This window comes from Stegodyphus dumicola, chromosome 3 (genome assembly GCF_044657685.1).
Source record: "Stegodyphus dumicola isolate Sdum_Otavi_A_Nest chromosome 3, ASM4465768v1".
Taxonomy (NCBI): Eukaryota; Metazoa; Arthropoda; class Arachnida; order Araneae; family Eresidae; genus Stegodyphus; species Stegodyphus dumicola.
In genome coordinates this window covers 55,342,903-55,366,348 of record NC_140770.1, presented here as the reverse complement: position 1 = coordinate 55,366,348, position 23,446 = coordinate 55,342,903, and the positions used below count along the sequence as shown (strand labels likewise).

General features: G+C 33.9%; 1 protein-coding gene across 1 annotated transcript in view; it reads left to right on the top strand.

Annotated features, from left to right (window-relative positions):
* The window catches only part of LOC118187255 (uncharacterized), a 176,114-nt gene that overhangs the window by 92,946 nt on the left and 59,722 nt on the right, over positions 1-23,446 (top strand). Inside the window, exons 3-8 of the mRNA XM_035357438.2 lie at positions 1,705-1,833; positions 5,713-5,834; positions 13,358-13,651; positions 13,761-14,009; positions 16,002-16,394; positions 20,201-20,298. Of these exons, the coding sequence (XP_035213329.2) occupies positions 1,705-1,833; positions 5,713-5,834; positions 13,358-13,651; positions 13,761-14,009; positions 16,002-16,394; positions 20,201-20,298 (1,285 nt within the window). The remainder of the gene's footprint in view (positions 1-1,704; positions 1,834-5,712; positions 5,835-13,357; positions 13,652-13,760; positions 14,010-16,001; positions 16,395-20,200; positions 20,299-23,446) is intronic.

Here is a 23,446-nt window from a genome sequence, read left to right as displayed (position 1 = left end):
CAATTCTGCCCTTCTTTTCCTTCGATTGCTTCCTCCAGCTTCTTAAAGTTGTTGCGCAGTAAACATTTGAGTTGTACGTCTGGTTGCTCGAAAGTAGCTCAAAATACACACCTCTGTAGTCCCACCAAACTGACAGCAGTATTTTTATCTAATGGGTATAATATAGCTTTCGATATTATTTGTGCTGATCCATCATACTTGGACCATGATCTTTTTCGATTAAGATTATTGTCGATGATCCATGTTTCATCATCAGTGATTATTCATTTCAAAAAAAAGGTCGATTGCATTACGTTTTAAATATGCATCGCAAATATTGATTCGTTGTGTTAAGTAAATTTCTTTCAACACATAAGGAATCCTAATATCGAACTTCTTAACGAGTCCAATACATCTTATATGATTTTCAATTATTATGTATGGTACATTTAAACTTTGTGAAATATATCGTAGAGTTTTATGACGATTCCATGGAATTAGAGATTTAATTTTGTCGTCATCAATTTTAGAAGGTTGGCCAGTTTCAAGGAAAAAAATCTCCAAAACAAAATTTGTTAAACCAATTCTGACATGTAGGTTCTATTAAGCAATCAACACCATAAAATTCTCAATACCTCTTTGCGAGCCTCAAAATATTTCTTGATTTTATGAAAATAAATAAAGTGAAATAGGTCGAAAATGTTTATTTCTGCATCCCATGTTAAAAGTGACCATAAACTAACAGTTGTAAACAAAAATAAACGAATTTTTTTCTAGAACAACCTAAAAGTGCCAGTTGCCAAATCAACAACGAAAACATAATTATAAAATTGACAGAAGAATTATAAAAAGAACATTACGCTATCGACTTGTGAGAACTGAAATCACTTTCTTGTCACCCGAATAACTTGCATAAGTACTCCTTGAAAAAAGAAATGAATTTGAATATTCTTTCTTTCTTCATACATATTATGATAATTTATAAAACACATTCTGCATCTTGTCATCTAAAACATGTATGACTGTCAGTGTATAATTTTCAACAACCAACGTCTATCGTACTTTTGTCTAACAATTTACTTTCTCCACTGTTGATGTCAAATAAATTTGCACTTGATATGCATAACGGACATTTACTTGCAATATTCATAGAAAAAGCTTGCAAAGGCATCCCGTGATTCTCTTCAGCCATCCAACTGCCTAACCCTCGTTGATGCCAATGCAGTTGCCAGCAAAAAAGACTAATCGGTCAAGTTAAGGGAAACACCATCCCGGAATTGAACTGTGACAGAGCAATATCGACTATCATAACCAGACTTAGGACGACAAATCACTTAAAAGGGATGAGGATTTCTGAAGACGGACAGCGTAGTTACACCAACATTTGTCCTCATTGCCCAGATGACATACCACTGTCTCGCCATCACATCTTCAGCTGCCCAGAAATCCAGGCCAGACTGTTTAACATCGGCATTGAAGACCCAGTGGACCTATTTTATACTGATAGAGCTGCCGAAGCTGCAAAAGCTGTCTTTGACAGCTTCTGAGCTATATAATTGCATTTTGTCATAGACACGACATCATCATCACTTGCAATATTACTCATTAAACCTGAAATACCATATTTCAAGAGTTAAATATGAATTACATGGAAATATTTGTAAACTGTAATAATATGTTTGAGATAACTAATTAATTATTACATACAAATATCTTTGTTTCCAGGTTTGAAAGTATTTGACAGCTGTGGACACAATGCCTTAGCTATGGAGCATTTAACTTCTCTTTTCCCTGTGCTGAGATCTGGACCTAAATTCTGTGACAAAATGGTCGAAAATTCAACTCTTACTATTGGTATGTCTGTTTAAATTGATGACATTAAAATTTTTAAAGTTTGTAAAAAAATATTTTGTTATATTTTTAGAGTATTACTTTCCAAGCTCAAACTACATTATTAACTGCAATAATCATATGATTGTAGTCCGAAGTTACAAGTAACTAGGTTTTTCAAAACTTCAACATTAATCTTATTTCAAGATAACTAATATTCAGCAGCGAATTCCTTATGATCTGTGTTTAAATTTGAGTTAATTTTCACAGTAAACTTACCAAATGCATATGCCAAGCTAACTACTGTCTGTAACTGTCCCAATATGCCATGGAAGGATGGAGAACCTTCTGGAACGAATTCTTACCAGTTTAGCTCAGAATGTTCTCGAACACAAGCCGAAAGCTATATAAACCCTGCTGCTTCGCAGTCAGTGAGTGTGCCTAGTCGAGAGGGCGAATGTATGTGTCCCTCGCATAGAGTGCGAGATAGCTAGTATCGAGTTGGTGTCTCGTCTAGCGAGTTAATCCCTGCTGAGTCAATCGAATTGACAGCCGGGCAGAGAGTGCCGAGTGGGCATCGAGTTCACCGAAGGAGTCTCTTAGTGTATCGCCGTTAGTGCATCGTCAAGAGAGAGAGGGAGTTAAGCTCCGGGAACGACTTAACCGAAGAGTCTGCAGCTGTGCTCTGTGTGTCGTCGAGTGCATCGCGAGTTGTAACGTGGAGAGTCTCGAGAGTACGTGGAGTTCCGAGAACGGCCGAGCAGAGTCGGGAGCTGTACTCTAGTGCTTTGCCGTGAAGCTGTCTCCACCGTGACAGCCTGATAACCTGGAGGATGTGTCGCTGCGCTGATTGTTCCAGCGAGTGTATAGTAGATCTTCGACGACTGTAAAACGTGACTTTGGAGCTGTCCTGACAATACTGGCTAATAAAGTGTGTTTCGATACTTCATCAAGTAGTGTCGTCATTATTCACTCCAAATCCATACGAACGTGAAGGAAGAAAATAACGTAACAACTGGTATCAGAAAAAAAAAAAAAAAAAAAAAAAAAAAAGCAACAATATGTTGCAATCAGACTTTCGAAAGCTGCTATACATCTCGAACTGATTTGCGTCTTTGAATGAGTTGTTTTTCAGGTTCCGATTATAACCACGGCTATGCACCAAAGCTGTATCAATATCGCTAGCAAACACGTATCAGAGTATCTGCAATCTTAATTTCCATCTGCGTTTTTAATTCATCCATGGTGCCAAAGAATTGCCACATTTGTAACAATTTTACTCCCTTGTATGAAATAAAGAAAGTATTGTAATCGCGAAAAATTTCGGGTGTGATATTTTAACGAAAATATCCATTTTGACTGCTATCGAATGCAATTTAACGATGTTTTTGCTCGACATCTGTAGTTAAGGACAGAATAAAGGGTTCTTTTTCCACAAAACGGAGGTATATACGATTATCATAACTTGTATTTGTGCACCTCCCTTTTTGGTTGCCAATCGGCCACAACATCGGGTATATATATATACATATATATATATATATAATCATATACATATATATATATATATATATAATCATATACATATATATATATATATATATATATATAAATCGTACACACGATATATATATACCCCATATGTTACTCGATTCCGTGAGCTCAGTTTCTTTTTTATTTTTATATGTCGGTAAATTATGCATTTTTTGCTTTAAAAGTGATCGAATTATCCTGTTCTTATGTTCTGGTTTTTATGCTTTTAGTTAATCTGCATGCAACAGTTGTAGAATTATTGACAATTTAAGAACGACTAACCCTAACGGGGTAGCCATATTTGTTTATATTTGACACTTAGCAGAAGAGTGAATTAAGTCAGTTTTTGCACCTTCATCGTTTTTTTGCCGAGTAGTACCAAAAATAAACTTTCAGTTTTGTGCACCGAAAAATCTGCCTTCTAGCCCGCTAGTCAAATTGCTTGCTTTTGCGTAGAAGTTCTAATTTTAATTGTAAAATTTGTTTTAATTTTTTTAACTGCATTTGGTGTTTTATGTTTCTCTATTCTTCAATTTTTAATGAAGATACTGAGTTTTTATTTATTTTTGCCTTGCCGCTAAGTGAGAACTGGATTAAGTGAATGAAAAATATATCTTTAATGAAATTCGAGGAAATAAGTTTAAATAAAATGCGTCAGAAATGTATAGAATTTAATAGGCTGTTCAAAGAAGTCGTATGGTATTTACATCAGATTTTTTTCCCAACACTGAAGGATTTAAAATATTTTCCAGGTTTGCCAGATAATCTCTCTTTGCGGACTGTAGCGTACTTAACAATGTGAACCTCACAATGCTCAGGTAATATAATTAACTTATTGTGAGGACCAAGAAGGAATGTTCAGTGAGTGAAACAACGGAAAGAAAAACCGCATATATATTGTTGACTTCATGGAGTGAATGCAATATGCAACACTGCATGTAATGCGATCGACCTTGTATATTTTGATATAAATTTCTTGTTTGGGTGTAGTAATTTCTGATGTAATCGGCTATATATGATGACATACAAGACTCATTATACAATTATAAAAACTACGTATAAAATTTAAGTATTAAAAATACCAATATCACTATCTTCTGAACATCTAATAATCCTATTAGGCATGCTATTCCTCATTATCCTATTCATTCGCTACGATATATATGCATATAGATATATTGTGTGAAAAAAGAATCATGTTTACAAATGCCCATTACTTAAGATTCCTCGAACCATGGATTTACTGAATTTATGCTCAGGGTTTCCCTTACCAGCGAATTTTCTTCAACTTGAGTTAATCCTCTTAAACGTATTGGTGTATTTATTCATGGCAAAGGACACTAGGGCTATCTGCCTAAGGGGAGGGATGCCTTCGTGGAGGACTTTCTAAGGGAAACTGGCTCGTATACACGTTACACATGGGGAAAACCACGAAAACACCCATGCAGCCAGCCCGTTCGCGGGATTCAAACCTGGGACCGAACTACCAGTGTTCAGCGACTTTACCGCTCGGCAGCTGGTGGGCCCTCTTAAAAGAGCCATATATGGCGCTGTATCTCTTTTCGTGCCAGATTCTGAAGATTCCTTAAAGTGAAATTTTCTTCTTTAACTTTCATACTTTGACGACATATTTTAAGAAAAGTAATATTTAATTTAAAATCTAAAACTACATTTCATTCTTTAGTGATTTCATATATTTCCAGAGCTTTATGGAATTTTTAAGGATCTCTTTGATTAAATAAAACATTCTATATATTCATGATTTAATAACAATATTCACGAAAGAATGCTAGTATCTCATGAACTAGAAACCTCCACCATTTTTATTATTTTAGTATGTTCTGGTTCAAAGCGTGTACTAAATTTATAATTTCAATTCGCTTCAGGTTTTTTTCAGAGAAAATATTTTGTGAAGTTTTCTAATTTGAATTAGTAAGTTACATATCCCTTCAGTTATCAATAACGTTAGAAGTTTTATAAGAAGTGGTGATCAATTATTACTGGCATTATTATTGACTTTTGTTGGCATTATTTTTGCTTTTATTGGTATTATTACTGTTTTATAATTGAAATTTTTATTTTGACTTTTATTGGCATTATTATCGGCTATTTATAAAATTTATTATAAATTGGCATTATTATTGGCTTTTATTGGCATTGTCATTGGCTATTTATAAATTTTAATTCCCTTCGGGCTTTTGTAGAGAAAACATTTTATGAATTTTTCTGATTTGAATTATTAAGTTACATATTCCTTCAATTGTCAATAATGTTAGAAATTTTATAAAAAGTGAGGATTACTTTACGTTCGCTTTTATTGGCATTACTGTAACTTTTATTTGAAATTAAATATTATTTTACTTTCCTTAGGTGTTGTGGATATGAGTGGTGTTAGCAGCACCCCTGAAGTAGCAGAGTCTTTCAGAGACTACCTAATACCAAGCATCGAGCTTTCCATGACTACAACGGTGCCACCAGAAAGAATGGCTCAGGTAAGGAGTTTTCCCAATTAAAATCTAAACCTCGTTATATAATTTGGGTAGCACTGAGACAGGATAATTTTTGTCGGTTTATAACTTTCATTCGGTTAATGATTAAGTAATTAAAATGAGCAAGTAATGCATGAATTTATGTTTGTTTTCCAAACAATAGTTTCCGGTTTTCCTGCTGACTGAAAATGAAAGCTGAAAATATTTAGAATTAGGCAAAACTGCAAACCTACTTTTAGGTAGATTTTTAATAGGGAGTACTGATCCAGGTCCCTTTTCTTCAGAAGCAAAAACTGTGATCGCCCATAAGAACCAACCCAAGATGTGAGAACTTTAAAATGAAATTTCGCAAATAGGAGCAGAGTAGGTGATAAAGAGGGAAGACCTTTGTAGAGAAATTAGGTATTTTTTTAAACCAGGAGAGATGAAAAATGAGCAACGTCTTCGCCGGAACTTGAATCACGGAACTCTCGAATACGTATCCAGCGTGCTGACCACTACACTACGAAGGCATGCTAAGAAGACGGAGAAATATCCTTATATACTCCCCATTTTAAAGGGAGACTGGGGATTAGGGGACCCAATCGCCAAATCTAAATCGATCACAAATTACCAACTGATTCATAAATAAATTTAATTGAGAATCACTAATATAGACAATGTCCAGTTGTTAAAGAATTTTATCGTTATCTTATCAGGTTCAGTGTTTCTCCTTACTTGCTTGGGGAACATTCAAGAACCTGACTCAGAACAGGGAGCTTACTAAAGCTATATTCAATAAATGTGGGAAGTAGACAAGATACACAGGAAGGGTATACGAAACCCTTTATTTTTCACTCTTTACAATAATTTCCGGACTTCGGAATGCAGAGACCAACCACTTGTGGTCTGAACGTAAGAATATAAAAATATTAACTATAACTTAACTTTGGAATAATAAACAAGGGCCTACGTGGAAGATTGGCCGTATATTAACAGGAAGCCGTATGTAGTACAGAGAACTGTTAACACTACAATACGTTTAAAATTATCAAGAGGATTAAACCTCTGGCCTGGAAGGCAACCAGCAACCGAGTAAAAACTGCTAAGGCAAGCGGCCTGCTTTTACAAACTCCTTCCTCTCTCTTGCTTGGCAAAAAGCCACAACTTAAGTACTTGGCGTTCGCCAGACAAATTTGCATAAATAAGTTAAAGCTTTTAATTCTGGCCGGAAGTAGAAAATAAGAAGTGATAGTAAAGATTTAAAATAAAATAAACGTTAGTAAAACTTAAGATCCTTACAATCTTCCTTATATTTTTGATAAATGTGATAATGTACATTCGGAAGAGAAATTTGTAGCAAAGGTACACAATGTCTCCCTTCCGAAACATTATTTGTTAGCTATGCTAATGACATAAATTGTTAATGAACTTGTTGAAAATTATTATTAAAAAACAAATATTATTTTTATACCTGTCCGGATTGGATTTTTTTTAAAAATGAAAATATGAATACCTGAAGAATTTTCGACTATTATGAACGAAGCTAAATTGAAGAAAGGAGAAATATTTATTTTATTACGAAATATCATAATTTTGAAATTATATTTAATATTCACAATTTAAACTGAACTGCTTGCCTTTTTCGCGAAAGACATCATATAAATCCTGTAAATACCAGTTTAAAAAATGCGAACCTGTAATAACTATTGTAATTAAAATAAACAAAATAAAGCCGTATTCGACGCACGCTCACATTTATATTAAGACATGTGTTCCGAACACTGAAGAGCGAGAACGCTATTTAAAATGTTAAATATATATGGCAGCGGTATGCTTTGTAACAATCGTAGATGAGTTTTGATTAGAGTGTCTTCATACTTACTTAAAAATGAGGAAGGTCGTTACTGCTAAATAGCTCATCCGCTGTTAAGATGTTTCAGACATACCACTTCCGTAATATCTGAAACTGACCAATATTTCTTAAAAAACGAAGAGATTAAACATATCAATGACAGTGATTTTCTTTATGGCGATCACCTCTGGGAGCACAAAATTGCTTGCAAATAGAAGCAATTTCCTATTTGTTGCTTTTAAATAAAATGGATTAATTAATGTATTATATTTCTGAGGTAGCTCTAATTAATAATTTTTTAAATTAATTAAAGAAAGCTTGTGTTACCAGACCACTATGTGTTCATGGGGCCCTTCGAAATTTGGGGCCCCTGTCGGCCAGCGGCTTAACAAGTCTCCGGTCTGAAAGAAATTTCGTATATTCCATGGGTATATGTGCTTCTGCGCAGTGATTGATACATTTGATCATAAGTACATTCTTTATAAATATTGTTATTGAAGAGAAAGGTATATTCTTTCTTATTCAATAGATACACATAATATTAAATCATTGCAATAACTTTGTAAAAGTCAGTAAAAAGTCTGGTATTTGATTGATGAAATATTACTAATTGCTTCAGTAAAGAGTCTTATTTAGTGATAGATTTGATATTTGTCAACAGATGGCAGCACTAACACAATTATTCAGTTTTTCATAAAACTTCATAATGAATATGAATTCGCAATGGAACTTCTAGTCTGTACGAGGTATATAGAAATATAGCGATTCGTGAATTTTTGATTGAAATATTCTTATGCAAAATTAGATTTATTTAAATTTTTTAGAAAAGTAACTAATACAATTAAAATTTTTTAAATCGTGTCTATGTGTTGTCACACTCTGTTGTTTTCTACACTCATGTCCATAAATTAAGGATAATGCAAAATCAGGCAAAGGAAGAGTTAGAAGCAAAACAAAATCGACTTATTTGTAAAGCTTATTTATTAAACAAAAGGTAAAGAGCAAAAAAAGATGCTATATGTTTGATATTATTAAAAAAATTAGCGATTTTTTCTCCCTGGAGCAAATTACAAAAAACCAATATTACATGGTTGGTATGATTTTTAATGTATTGTATGTCTCCCAGACGATGCAATACACGATGCGATACAGTCCGTACAACGCCTAGGCATGCTGAGTATCAAATTATTGATCTGATCCTGGGGGATATTACACCACTTAAAAAGCAATGCTCTCCGAAGTTCCGGTAGACATGAAGAAGAAGGTTGACGGGCTGCAACTCGTCGGCCAAGCAGGTCCCACACCTGCTCTACTGGATTTAAGTCCGGTGAGAATGCTGGCCAGTCCATACGGGTGATATCCTCTGATTGAAGGCATTCGCTTACGATGTTTGCACGGTGAGGACGGGCGTTGTCATCCATAAACACAAATTGTGCGCCCATGGCGCCCCGAAACAAACGTACATGTTGTTCCAGAATGACGTCCCGATAGATTTGGCTTGTCATGGTTCCAGTTTGAACATACAGGTCAGTTCTGGAACCCAGAATAATTCCACCCCAAACGTGCACTCCTGCACCACCGTAACGGTGTCGTTCAATGATGTTTTCTTGGTGGTAACGGGTACCTGGAGCTCTCCATATGAAAGTCCGGCAAGAATCAGGCTGCAAGCTAAACCTGGACTCGTCGGAAAACATCACACAAGCCCACTGTATGGTGTCCACAATGCATGTTCTCTACTCCAGGCTAACCGCAGGCGACAGTGAGTTGCAGTAAGTGGAACGCATCTGGCAGGTCTACGAGCATATAGACCAATCTATCCTAAGCGTCTGTACACGGTCTACCTTGAAATTGTCGTACCAGTGGCTGAAGAGAGCTGACGAGACAGGTCTGAGGCTGTGCTCCGCCTGTTTCTTTTGGCAGTAACTGCCAAATACCGGTCCTCATTCGGTGTTGTAACTTTGAAGCGACCTGTGCTGTAACGCTTACTCACATTACCATCATCTTAGAATCGTTGCCAAAGCCTGGAGATGACACTGGGCAATTCCAAGTTCGTCTGATACTTCCAGTTGGGTACGCCCACATTCCAGACGGCCGATAATTCTACCACGTAAAAAATCATCCAAATGCGTCCTTTGTGTCATAACTATTCGGTTATTGCACTGAAATGCTTATAAAGCGCCTGCGAACAATTTTACTTCTTTGCCTGTATTCCTTATATATCACTCTCTTACACTCTCATCATTGTGACGTACCATCGGTGTCATGTGGTTACTTCCTGAAATTTGCATATGATTCTTGAAGATGTGTGTAGTGATTTTACAGGTGATATATTTATTTTAGAGTTCGATTTCCGCGTGACTCCTAATTATCCTTAATTTATGGACATGAGTGTATAATGCAAAGCGAAGTTTATAAAATTTAGAAATTTTAACGGCATCTTAAAATAATGGAAAGAATTTCTGTGTATGTATGCTAAATAAAATGCAATGCATTTCTCAAAGTCTGATAGATTTTAGTTAGAGAAGAACGGTAACAGAAAAACAAATTTTAAAAGCTACAAAATATGTGAAAATTCACGTTAGGTTAACCTTCAATCTCAAGACAGTGGTGCTATTAGTAATATTATGTGATTGTGATATGACAATAAACAAATAGGCATTTATCGAACAATGCAAATATCAGAGAAACTGGAAAATGTTTCCTCCTTCTTAAATGCAGAAGGATACTGACGATGCGCTTAAACCTGCATGACAGGTTTAAAAATGCCCGGCGGATTAGTGTTGCAGTACAACCATATACCTATACCAGAGATTCTTTGCCTGTACTTCTCATTGCGCAGTCCTGTTGAACCTTATTGTGTTCTCCAGTTGTCCTGCATCCTATTTTATCTACCTCAAGTTGTTCCGCCGCAATATCTTCTGAGCATCTATGAGACAGCTGGCCTCACTGAATCGTTCCACCACTTCACACGACATAACTTTACAGGTAAATTGCCCGCTGTACACCGTCTATTCAAAACGTTTTGAGACTGGATTAACGAAAATTGGAGAAAACTCACAAATCGAATTTTTGTTTGATAATTTATGTAACTACCTTCAAATACAGTGATAATAGTAACATTAATATGAAATATATCCTCTTTTAGTAGAAATGACCACTATAATGCGCTAATGCATTGACTCTACTAGTCTTATATTCATATATATACATTTCATTTCTTTGTCACAGAACCACACTATTATAGCATTTTTAATGATGCATTTTTTTTGTCGTATAATCCATTTTGCTAAGATATTCCTTAGAAATGTGCCAAAAGTTTTCAATCGGATTTTAGTCTGATGTATTTCTAGTTCAATCTAGCACGATAATTTTATTTCTCAGCACGAACCTTCTGACAGATTTCGAATTATATGGCATTCTGTAATTGCCCTGCAAGGGTTATCAAGGATGACATAATCCTACGCTTTTAAAATTTTATATACTACGATGAATTCCTCATTCCGTCAACAGGAACGTGACTTCTACTGCGATCTGCCGTTAAAGAATACTAAAGCAAATGGTTTTCCTAGGTATATTGAAATCTTATTAATTCACCCTTGATTCGTCTTAGTAACGTTTTTCAATTATTTATGACCAAAAGATTTGTATTTTTTGGTCACAAGAATCACTTTGCTTCATTTGAAGTGTCAAAAGTTGTTTTTTAATTGGTTTCTGATCTTCTGACCAGCTTTGAGAAGTATGCGTGGCAAACTTGACGAACGAATAGCAATTCCAGTAGACAATAGATCGCTTTTAAGGTTGTTAATTGTTGGAGTAATAATGTTGTTTCAGAGCAGAATCGAGACTAAATTGTAATCTCTGGATTCTTAATAAATACTGGATGTGGGGCTTCCGTAGGAGTGCACGATGTGCTATAATAGGTAAACTCTAGATTATTTAGAAAGCTTCAGTTGCTCATTTCCTCAACCTTTCTTTGTAAATCCTTATAAACATGATGCATTTTTCTTTCTTTCTTTCACACTTTCTTTCTTTCTATTTTTTAAGAGTTAGCATGAGAAGACGCTACCAGTTGACTCGTGGTACATCGGTGGTGTCCCCCATACTTTACCTGTACCTGTACCTACTTCAGAGCCGAAATCGATCGGATTTGGCAGTTGTTTCCCTTTCACATCTGCTCTTCATTTCTTGAGAAAATGATCCAGTTTCTTAGTGTCTCCTCAGAATATGAGAAACGCTTGATTTCCCAACATCAACCATGGAAGCAATATTTCTTACGTCATGGAGGTATGATTGTTAACAGCGATATCTTTTGTTACAAATAACTTGTGTTCGCAGTTAGTGAGTTTTCTATTCCCTTCCGGCTAGCTCGAAGCGGGGCAAGTGAAAGTGCTTGAAGGAGGCTTATATGGGTTTCACCCCTGCTGGGTGCATCCAACACTCGTTTGGCAACAAAAGAAGAACGAGAGTTGTCTAAAAGGTGCCTTTGAAATAAGGCGCGTATAGAAGCACCTGGGAAGCTTTGTCTACTATAAAAATAACGCGTTTCTTTTGGTTTTGTGCACTCATTCAGATCGCATTATAACTTGGAACTTTGCCTGTTAAGTTTTAAAATAAATCTAAAAGGATAATCTGCCTCAAAGTTTTCCATCCTGGGATTTCGACGACATTATATTTTGCTCTCTTTCTAGGCAGTATATCCATTTTTAGTATACTAAAATGAAAGAACGCAACACGAATTTAAAACATATTCAAAAGTAATTTCTTCTTCTCACAGAAACAAGCTTAAATATGCTACAATAGTCCTAATTTACTATGTAAACCAGCTCTAAGTAAAGGACGGCAGACATCCAGACGACATTAAAGCAGATAAATCTGCTTCTCGAGGGACCTGTGGTGCCAACTGGCAACCAACTTAAAATTCTGTCAAAAATAAATTTGTCCTCCTTAATTTGCACACTATAGTAATCCCTCTTCATTTGATTGCGAAGCGCAGAGTGTTCAAATAAACATATGACACTATCAGAAATGTCCTTGTTTGGGATGTTATTCAACTTGCGTGTCACTGTGGCTTGAATGTCGGTTACGACGTGATGGCATTGACCTTTCATGTGAAGTTTGATTTTCAGTAATAAAAAAGTCACTGGAAACCAAATCAGGTGAATATGGAAGGTGTAAGAACTGGCAGATAATTTTCCGCCAGAAACTGCACCACAACGTCAGTTTGTATTGAGCGGACGAATTGTCCTGCAGCGAGAAGAAATTCTTCTTTCATCGTTCTGAACAAACCTGCTAAAGCCTCTTGCGCAACCGAACGATGACACCTGGGAACTGCATTTGCAATTTTATTCCAGTTATGATTATATGCTAGGAAGAAAATGCGTGTCTGAACTTTTCGAACAGTCGGTGTACACTGATTGCTTGGCTGCTAGCTGTCTACGGATGCAGGTATGCAAAACACGCGCACTGCATTCTGTTGTCAACCCAAATTGGTAGCTACAATATGCTCTTACCTTATAATGTATAAGGGTATCAAATATCATAGGATATTATTTATCCTCATGGGGTTCTTTATCAATTAAGTTTTGTTTTTAAAATGTTTCTTCGTCTAAAGTTTTTTTTGTTTTAAAAGCTAGAAATATCCCATTATTGCAAATACTTAGATACATCATCATGATTAATTGCAAAATTTCAGGTACTTCTCACTGCCACGAAAGATTTACGTTGGTCCAATATTGTAATTATTCACGAAGATGAAGAATATAGCATAAGCGTAACAAAGCAACTCACACAAGCTACTGCAACAGGAAGAGCTACTTGTATTAGCAATATCTATGCCCTGCCTCGAGTTTTGAGTGGACCCAAGTCGAATCGACGGGACTTACGATCTTTCAGAAGGGCGTTTCGTGCAGCTACAATTGGGTTGGCCGACGGTGCTGCCGTCATCGTAATTACAAAGGGTGGAGAGCCAGCAGCTATGTTACTACAAGTAAGTTTCTTATTTTCCTTTGATTTCAATAACGTCAGCTGTATACGTAGCAAAAATAAAATAGACTACCTTTTATAATTTTGTTTATGAAAATGTTTACCGTGAGCAGGTCATGGCCGAGTTTCCGGATTTAACTTCTAAAATCCAATGGTTATTTTCTTGGATACCTCCTCCATCTCTTCTATCTGAAATGGGAAGGACATTATCCGGCACAAGTCATTTCTATTCTATAACACCATATCCAGAGAAAGTTCTGCAGTTTGAAGAGTATTGGTCGAATTTACCAGGCACAACCAGTTTCTCCAATCCTGATGATTACTGGTTTCTGGAATATCTAATGTCACTAAAAGGATGCAAGGTAAACAAATCTTACATCAAATACATATATGTGTGTGATTGATATATATATATATATACATAAAATATTAAAGAAAACTACTAACTTTAGAAAAATTTGTACAACTAAAATTAGAGTTCCTCCTCAAAAACCAGCAATTCGGTCAATGCGCAGGAAGTCAAAATTTCCGTGCACAGAATTGAAAGTTTGCATTTGGTCTCTTAAAACACTGAAGTTGGTGAATGAACTGACTTAATTCACTTTTCTACTAAGAGTTTTAAATGCAAATAAACGGCAGCTTTGTTAGGCTTAGCACCATTTAACATTTACATTGTAATTCTGCAATTATGGCATGCAGATTAACTAAGCATATAAACCTTAAACTGAACTTAAGAACAATATTTTTAAACCACTTTTAAAGCCAAAAATGCACAATTTACCAATGTATAAGACTAAAAATTCTCAGTTCACCGAACCAGGAAACTAGGTGGGACTATAGATATATATATGTTGCGTTTTTGCTGTGGCCGATTGCAAAGAAAAAGGGTGGTGCACAGCTACATATTACAGCCGTCCCATAAACAAAAATTCAACGTTCTAAGGCTACTCGTTGTTGAATTCTCAAGAAACATGTAGGTACAGACGTCACGAAAGAAATCTCTCCTAAATTCATTTTACAATCCGTTTTCTAAAGAAAAGAGTCCTTTATTCTGTCCATCCGTACAGATGTCACTCAAAAGCATCGTTCAAATGGATTCGAGAGCGGTGAAAATGGATATTTTCGTTGAAATATGATGCCCGGAATGTTTTGAGATAACAATACGTCTTTTAATTCGTGCAAGGAAGTAAAATCTGATATTGTAAATTTTGGACTGAAAGAAGACGGAAAACAAAAATTCCAACCATTTACAACATTAAACCTTCTTAGTTAATGTTTGCAAACGTTAAACCTTCTTAGTTTAAACGTTAAACCTTCTTAGTTAACGTTTACAAACGTTAAACCTTCTTAGTTAACGTTTAAAAACGTTAAATCTTCTTAGCTAAAGTTTACAAACGTTAAACCTTCTTACTTTAAACGTTAAACCTTCTTAGTTAACGTTTACAAACTGTTTAAGTCTGTTTTAACATTTTCTCATGTACCTTTTGTTAAAAGTTCATTTACTTGTAAGGGTGATATTGTAGATAGCCTGTAGAATATCCTCGAACACTGATACCCTGGCTGTAGAGACTATAGCATATTATTTATATTCATTAGACAGAAATATACTATGTGATTCTCTGGGAGCAGAAAATGCCTTTAAAAACCTTATTGGTAAAAATTCTAGGGTTAACTAAGTGAATAATTACACAGCGTGACAAAATACTTTACATTGCACAAACATTCTGTTCTTTCTAGCAGTTAATCATCTCTAACATCTGACGATAACAATACTTCAAGCTTTTCATTTAATAATAATTTCAAAATGTCTTCCTGATCATACTGAACGTTAAATTTTTAGCAAAGAAAAATATAAACGCAGCAATCACGTCCCAAAAAGGAAGCCAAACTTTGCACGTATTTGCAAAAATGTTGAGATGCCAAAAAAGTATGTAACTTTATGAAATGATGTAGTAGGACATAAATTAGTTTTTAATAAATTGAAAAAAATATATAGACTTTTTACTTTGCTAATGAAATTGCGTGAAAATATTTAAGTGTAACTGTAGGTAAGTGTACAGCATTTATATTCTCAATTATTTGAAATAGCCTTTAAAAGCCTTTATTATATTAACTGTACGGTAATTTTCAAGATTTCGTAAATGGGTCCCAATCAAACCTATCTTAAAGTCTTCTTAGTTAACGTTTGGTAACGAGAGACTTATCAAAAATTTCGATCAGCTGTTCATTAAAATAAAGTGTACTTGCACTAGATAGGTTGAACTCTAATGAATTTAAAACAATATTATCTTTTCAAACTCATTTTTCTTTGTATCAGTCACAAAATAATTTTTTCTTCTTTTGTTTTGAGTTAGTTTGCTGGAATTACGGATCCGGATTACAGAGCACTTCCTCTTTGTACTGATAGAACTATGAGGGAAAGTAGTTTAGAAGTTCTGCTTAGAACGTCGAGAGCTGTTCCTGCACTTACATCAATATTCACTTTAGCAACTGCCTTCCATAAAGCCTGGGAGTCCAAATGCCAAGACAGACCTGGCATCTGTCCTGAGCTCAGAGCTATGAACAGAAAAGAGTTTGTCTCCCAGTTTTTGGAACCGGTGGAATTTCTGGTAGGAAGAGACAGTGGCAGCGTGGAAGACACTCGTAGGCGCTCGCCAAGGCAGTCAGCTGATGAGAAGTTAGAAGGCAGTAAATTGTCTCTTACACAGTACTTGTACAATGAACAGAGAGGAGTACACTTCAGACAGGTAATATTTCTTCCATTTATTAAAATTTATTATTGCAAAAAGTCAAGACATTTTATTTCAATAATTTTATGGGAAAAAATGAAAATAAAACTCAAATTGTCATTCCACCTATCTTGAATTGCTTATGGAAGATGACAAAGGGGATTACAAATCACTTGAAACAGAACAGTAGGTGCAGCTTAATGGGATAATATTTGTCCGCGGCTACATGGATAATAAAAATCGAAGGATAATACTAAATGGCGAGAAAAAGTATCCTCCAAAATAGCAGTGGAATTTGACTAATTTAATGTAAATGTAACTAGAAACATGTAAATAAAATAGTACTTTTCACAACATTTTAATTTAGAAAAGGCGAAACGTTCTTTTATGAAATCTTCATAACATTCCTGGAAATTATTTGCCCAATGCAGTACCCCTAAACTTAGTTCTTGGAGAGCTTCTCTCACTGGGAAAGAACATGCCAATGTAAAATTTAAAATTAGGGAAAAAATGCTTTGCTTGCTGTTGATGTTGTCAGAGTATTTTCCCCCTTAGGGAAAAATTATGCAGATTTTTTTTTCTCTGAAGAAGAGGAATATGTGCCTAATCATCTTCCAATTGATAGTTATTCAAAATCCGCATCAGACTAAGGTGCCGTTTTTTATTAGTCCAAAGGGATAATTTGCCCTGTAGGATTATTCATTTCGTTTTGGGATTTTCTGTTGATAACTATAAAAGACGAATCATTTTTCAAACTGTTGTTACCAAATATTACAGACCTGTATTATATTTAAAGAAATTAAATAATGAAGAATCTGCATGAATGTGTGCATGTTTCTCGCATTTTGATAAAACAACGGTATTTAGAGCCATCAAAATTTGAATAATGTTATCTTCCATAGAATGTGCGAATGTGGAAGTTTGAAATTGGTTTTCGGTTTATTATCGATTTCATATTTTGTAACACTTCAACGAATTTTTTGTTAACAAACTCAACGATTTCAGAGCGAGCAATGGCAACACTGTACAAAGTTAAAAAAGACGCCTCTTTGGACCTAATTTAAAATCTGAAACTTTCAGATTTTTCCTTTCCTTTTTTTTCTAATTTTAACTTATAAAAAATATATACCAAATTCAATTAACACTGACAAATTAAAATTTTGAGAGCTAATTCTTTAAAAACTACTCTTGGGAGTTTTACAAAGCTTGGCATTTTGGCATAACTTGAGTTGCAGAACCGAAATATGGAAAACAATAGGTACGTCATTTCAAGAAATACCTACATTAAATCAATGCTATATATACATCTAATATATATCCTAAATCACATTTTCGAGACCTGAAAATACAAGTTTAACAGACGCCGCTTAATGTGATCGCGGTTAATGTTATCCATTCGGATATTTATTATTATTGAACTGCTGTAGTCGCGTCCGTCTTTATGGGAAACATGAATAAGATCTCGCGTATCGTGACTGACAATTGAATGCAATTGAGACCAAGCTGTTTGGCGAATTATAATCCCATATTTGTTGAAATTTCTCTGTTAAATGGTAATTTTTATAATGCATTTTGATTTTATCTCACAATTTTATGTTTTATTTGGGGATTTAAATATAATTTATAAACCTATTCTGTAATTTTTTTTATCATATTAACCGAATTGTCAATCAGGATACGCGAGGTATTTCTGATGTTTCCATTACAGACGGACATGTCTTCGGCAGTTCAGTAACAATATCCATATGATAACATTAACCGTGATCACATTAAGCGGCGTCTGCTGTACACCTTGAACAAAAATGGGACATTTCTATATCTTCCGTTCTACTAGTCCGATTGACGAAGTTAAACTTGCATTTTTCATGTCTGGAAAGTGCGACTTACGATATATACTATATTAGATTTATATATAGCATTGTTCTAACATAGATATTCTGACCCGAATTTGGGCTTTTTCTGAAATGACGTACATATTTTTTTTCTATATTTCGATTTTACGACTCAAATTAAGCCAATATGCCAAGTTTTGTAAAAATCGCATGAGTATTTTTTTAAAAGTTAGCTCTAAAAATTTTAGCTTTTCAATGTAATTGAATTTGGTATATATTTAATAATATCTTTTTTTTTATTAAACTTACATGATTCTTTCTTTCCCAGGTCAAAATTTAGGTTTAAACCAAATAAAATTAGCAGGCATTGTCTGATTTACTTTTGAAAGTTGTATTTTTTAGTAATTTTTCGAACGATTTTTGAATTATACCCTACACAGGTTTTACTATCACCTTAAAATACAATCTATCTATGTAGATCTATTTATACATATACTTGCAAAGTATTAGAATGTTTTCAAAATTTCCAAAGATATACATGAATTTATATATCAGTATGTTTTGAAATTTGGCATATTTTTTGTAAGCCATAATAACGTCAGATGTGCTTTACACGTTTTATTAAAATTATTTGAAAGATTGAAAGTTGCATCTTTTTTTTCCACTCGTGGAAAGGGAAATAGAAAAATAGGTTACCATAAAATTAAGAATTTCGCCATTTGACAAAAACTGAAAAAATTGCGCCAAGATAAATTTTCAAATTTCTCGGTACGTTTCTCGACATATTTTACGAAATTTAATATTTGGGCACAATTTGAGTCGTAGAATTCAAATATGTAAAAAAAAAATCGGTCTTCAAAGTTAAAGCGTTTTGAAATCGCAACTTTATCAACAATCACCTTGTATTACGTTTGGCACTGCCTATTGAAATATAAAAGCGAAGTAAACAACTCAATGTCACATCAGCCCTATGTACAAAATTTTAACATTCTATGGGTAATAATGTTCAAGTTATGCGAGATACATACGTAAACACAGATATAACGAAATGGATAAGTCTGTTGACATCTGAAATGCGATAGTTTTCGCGATTACAAGACTTCCTTCACTTCGGAAAAAAAAAAAAATAAAAATAAAAATGCTGATAAAGTATCGGACCAAATCAGGGAATTCTTGCGTTTGAACGGCCATGGACAACACAGTTTTTTGAGCTTAAAACTAAGGTGCAACTATAATACAGTACAAAGTCTGTAATCCGGACGTCCATTATCCGGAATGATCTATAATCCGGACCTCAAAGCCACAAACCCTTTTTTTGTATGCTTTTGCAAATGCGCGTCTAATGTTTACGCATGCGCGTTTAGCACAAAAACAAAACAAAACAAAACAAAACAAAAAAAAAAGAAGCAACTTAAACAAATTACATTGAAAGAAATGTTTAATAAAGTAAACAAATAAATATGAAGTTTTTTTTGGTAAATTTTGATACCCTTTAGATCATAATTGCTCTTTATTTCATAAATTCTGCATGTCATCTTACCAGATTTAAATTGATGATCTATAATCCGGAAAAACCCTTCATCCAGAATCGCCGAAGTCCCGACGAGTCCGGATTACGGACTTTGTACTGTATATATATATATATTAAGAAATTAGAAATGTAGACTCAGTTCAATTTATAAAAAATGCGAAAGAACTAACAATTTCAAAATTAGCACCTAATGCTGCTTAATTTTTAAATGAATTTTAAAGGTTATGATTAAAATACCTAGTAAAGGCCGTAAGAACATTTGGACTCTACCTATCTCTGTTTCCGAAGTACATAGCAAAAAGAAATTTTTTTTAATAAGCAAAATGTTAACAATTAACCTTTGTAGAATTTTCAATAAATTGTAATATGTAATACCTACTATATATATTACAATTTATTGAATATTGATTAATATATTAGTGTCAGGCATCTTAATGGTTTTACTGATTTCATTTCTCCAGGTGATCGTGTATGAAAGTCAAGGGTCTCGAATTTTGGATCACGAGTTTGTAAGTCTACCTTCTCAATGCTCAATTGCTGGCTGTCGTGGATGTGTAAGGTAAGTAATTTTTCCATGTTCCATGGTATTCGTCGCCCCCCTCAAAAACTGCATATTTGCCTAATCAGTAGTAAATTTCCGTAATGAATTTAATTTTTCATTAGTTCTCCACCTCTTACTGATATTTCTAGAAATATAATAAGCATCGATTACTTCGACATAATGACCATCGATTATTTTGAAACCGTGCTAAAACAATCTTTCTAATTTGGAATTTATTTTTTTCCTTTTCGTTGGATATGTTACTTGAATGAATAAAACAAAAATCAAGTGAAAACTCTAATTATGAATTTTTTATAATTTTTTCTCCTAACCATTTCTAAAACAGAATTTATATCAATAGCTCAATATAATCATACAATATTGAGCTAATATATCAATATAATATTGAATTTATATCAATATCTTATTATTATCAATAGTAGAAATAACGTAGAAAAATCGTTTCGAGCTTGTAATGCAGAAAAAAGTTAATGAATCCAAACAAAATTTTATTACTGTTTTAGGAAGAGTAATAGAGCTCCATTATGAAAGTAATAGCTGAGAAAATAACAGAAATTTCCTTTGCTTGGTCGTATTCATAACAGACTGATTAATTGTATTTCAGGATAGAGAAAGAAATAAACAAAACGGCATATCACTTTTTAAATTGTTGCCACCAAATATTACTGCCCTGCATTATTTTTAAAGAAATTAAATAATGAAAATTGTGCATGCATGAATCTATTGTATGTGCCTCGTATTTTTGAAGAACGAAGGTACCTAGAACCATCAAATGTTGAATAACGTAACCCGAACGTGGGCCACCAGGAATGTGCAATTTAGCTGTTGAATTGTATATTGCGTAAGTGCGAACAAAATAATGCTCAATAATAAAGTTAAAAAGACTAAAAGAAATACGTTATCAATAAAGAGGGCAACAAAATGGTAGTCTGCGAGTTTAGTGTGAACGGCTCGTAGTTGTGCATTAAACCGTTGCCGACCGCGCTGGTTATGTCATTAATATTTCGCGTGTACGACAAAAATCGCGATCCGCAGATTTAACATTCTGTGGCAAAAAGTAGGTATATTTCTGATTAAGAAAGTACGTATGATTTAAATAAACCTAACCATTGTTGTAATTAAACCGAAAAAATAAAACAAATGTTAGTTGAAAGGATTAGGTACTCAATAACGTTATTACTTCCTTGTACGAAGTAAAGAGGAAGTATAGTAATTGCGAAAAATTTCGGGTATCATAGTTCAACGAAAATATCGATTTTGACCGCTATCCAATGCAATTTAATGATGTTTTTGCGTGACATCCGCAAGTAAGAACAGAATAAAAAGACTCTTTTCCTCCCCAAAAAATTATAAAATTGATTTAAAATGAATTTTGAAGAGAACCTTTCGTGGTGTCTGTGCGTACGTACGTATTTTGCATAACTCAAAAACGAGTAGCCTCAGAACGTTGAAATTTTGTATGTAGGACTGCTATAACATGTAGATGTGCACCTCGTATTTTGGTTGCCATCGACCGCATCAAAAGTATATAAATATATGTATATATATATATATCCTTCTGTTACTCGTCTCAGTGAGCTCAGTTTCTTTATTGTTATATGCTTATAAATTGTTCATTTTTTGTTTTAAAAGTGATTGAATTATGTTGTTCTTATCTTCCGTTTAAGGTTTTTATACCTTTAAATCTTCATGCAATATTTATGGAGTTACGAACAATTTAAAAGCTGTTTAAGTGCAGCTAAGCCTAATGAATTTTGCGATAGCGGACATGTTTGTTTACATTTTAAACCTGGCAAAATAGCGGATTTATTTCCAGTCTAGAGAAATTGAGCTTCGCATTAACAAAGATAACGCCTTCTTTTATTATTGCGAATTAAATCATGCTTAATCCATTTTGGAATTTATTTGAGGAAATAACTGTTTCAGATTTACTTCGTAATTTTTAATATAGATATTTTGATATATGTATTTCTGTCTTGTCGGGAAGTGAGAACAAAAATAATTGAATGAGAAATACTGAATCGTCTGTGAAAAAATGTTTCGTTTTTTTTGTTTCCTTAATTTCTTTTATATATCGTTTTAGATTTATTATTGTATTTGAATGGAACATATGGCAACGATTAGAAAATTCTTCAAATGATATAAATTTTGTGCATTCTGAGTTTAATATAGACGAAATGTAACTCTGTTAAGTGAAGCTAGCGCCAGAGTGTCGTTATGGTAAACAAATTTAGTGAATTTAAAAGAGTGCATTAATTCTATTGTGGTTTATGCGCTACCAACGAAATAGATTTAATTCAATCCAATAAATTTAAATGAACTGCAAGAAAAAAGGCGTATAATTTAATATTCCGTGTCATATGATGTGCACATCAGGTTTTGTTTTAATAAAAGGTCGTGATTTTGCTTGGGACAGTGGTTTAGGTAATTCTACGAGTAGAATCTTTGCGAAAAGAAGCGAAGAGTTGTTCGTTGCATCTTATAAAGTATTCTTTTCTTTTCTTTATTTGAGTAGATCTCTATTGCAAAATTAGACAGTTCCTGTGTCTTTTTTAACAATTCGATTTCTTTGGCTTCAATTTCAATGAATAATGATCCTTTAAAAAGGTTGTAATTTGTGGCCGGAGCTGATGAAAGCAAGCATTCGGTGTTGATGAATGAACTTGAACCGTGTATGAATGAAATTCTAGCTTTAGACAAATGCAAACAAGTAAGATAACACGTATATGCGAAGACGTTGTGGGTTTATTTTATTTGACTTCACAAGTATATGCGTAACGATGTGTTATTTCAGTGTAATCGGAAGTTAAGAGCTAAGTGAAATCGTCCATATTTTAGTTCAATTTAAATTGCATTAGATTTGCATGAAAATAGGTAAAACTCATTTCATACATTTTAAATCAAAATATAGCATATTTTCATTATCATTTAAGTACATTTGTTTACAAATTTTTTAAATGATTTAATGAGCTCCTTATTTTTGATAAGCTTTCTATTCCTATTAGACTTGCTCTATTAGCATTTTCCAGTTCCAGTTCTAGACTGAAAATATTCAAGTCTATAAGCAAGACAAATGAATTAATAATCTTTTAAAAGTTTATATTTACATAAAAGTAATTGCTAATATGACATTCTACTTAAGCAT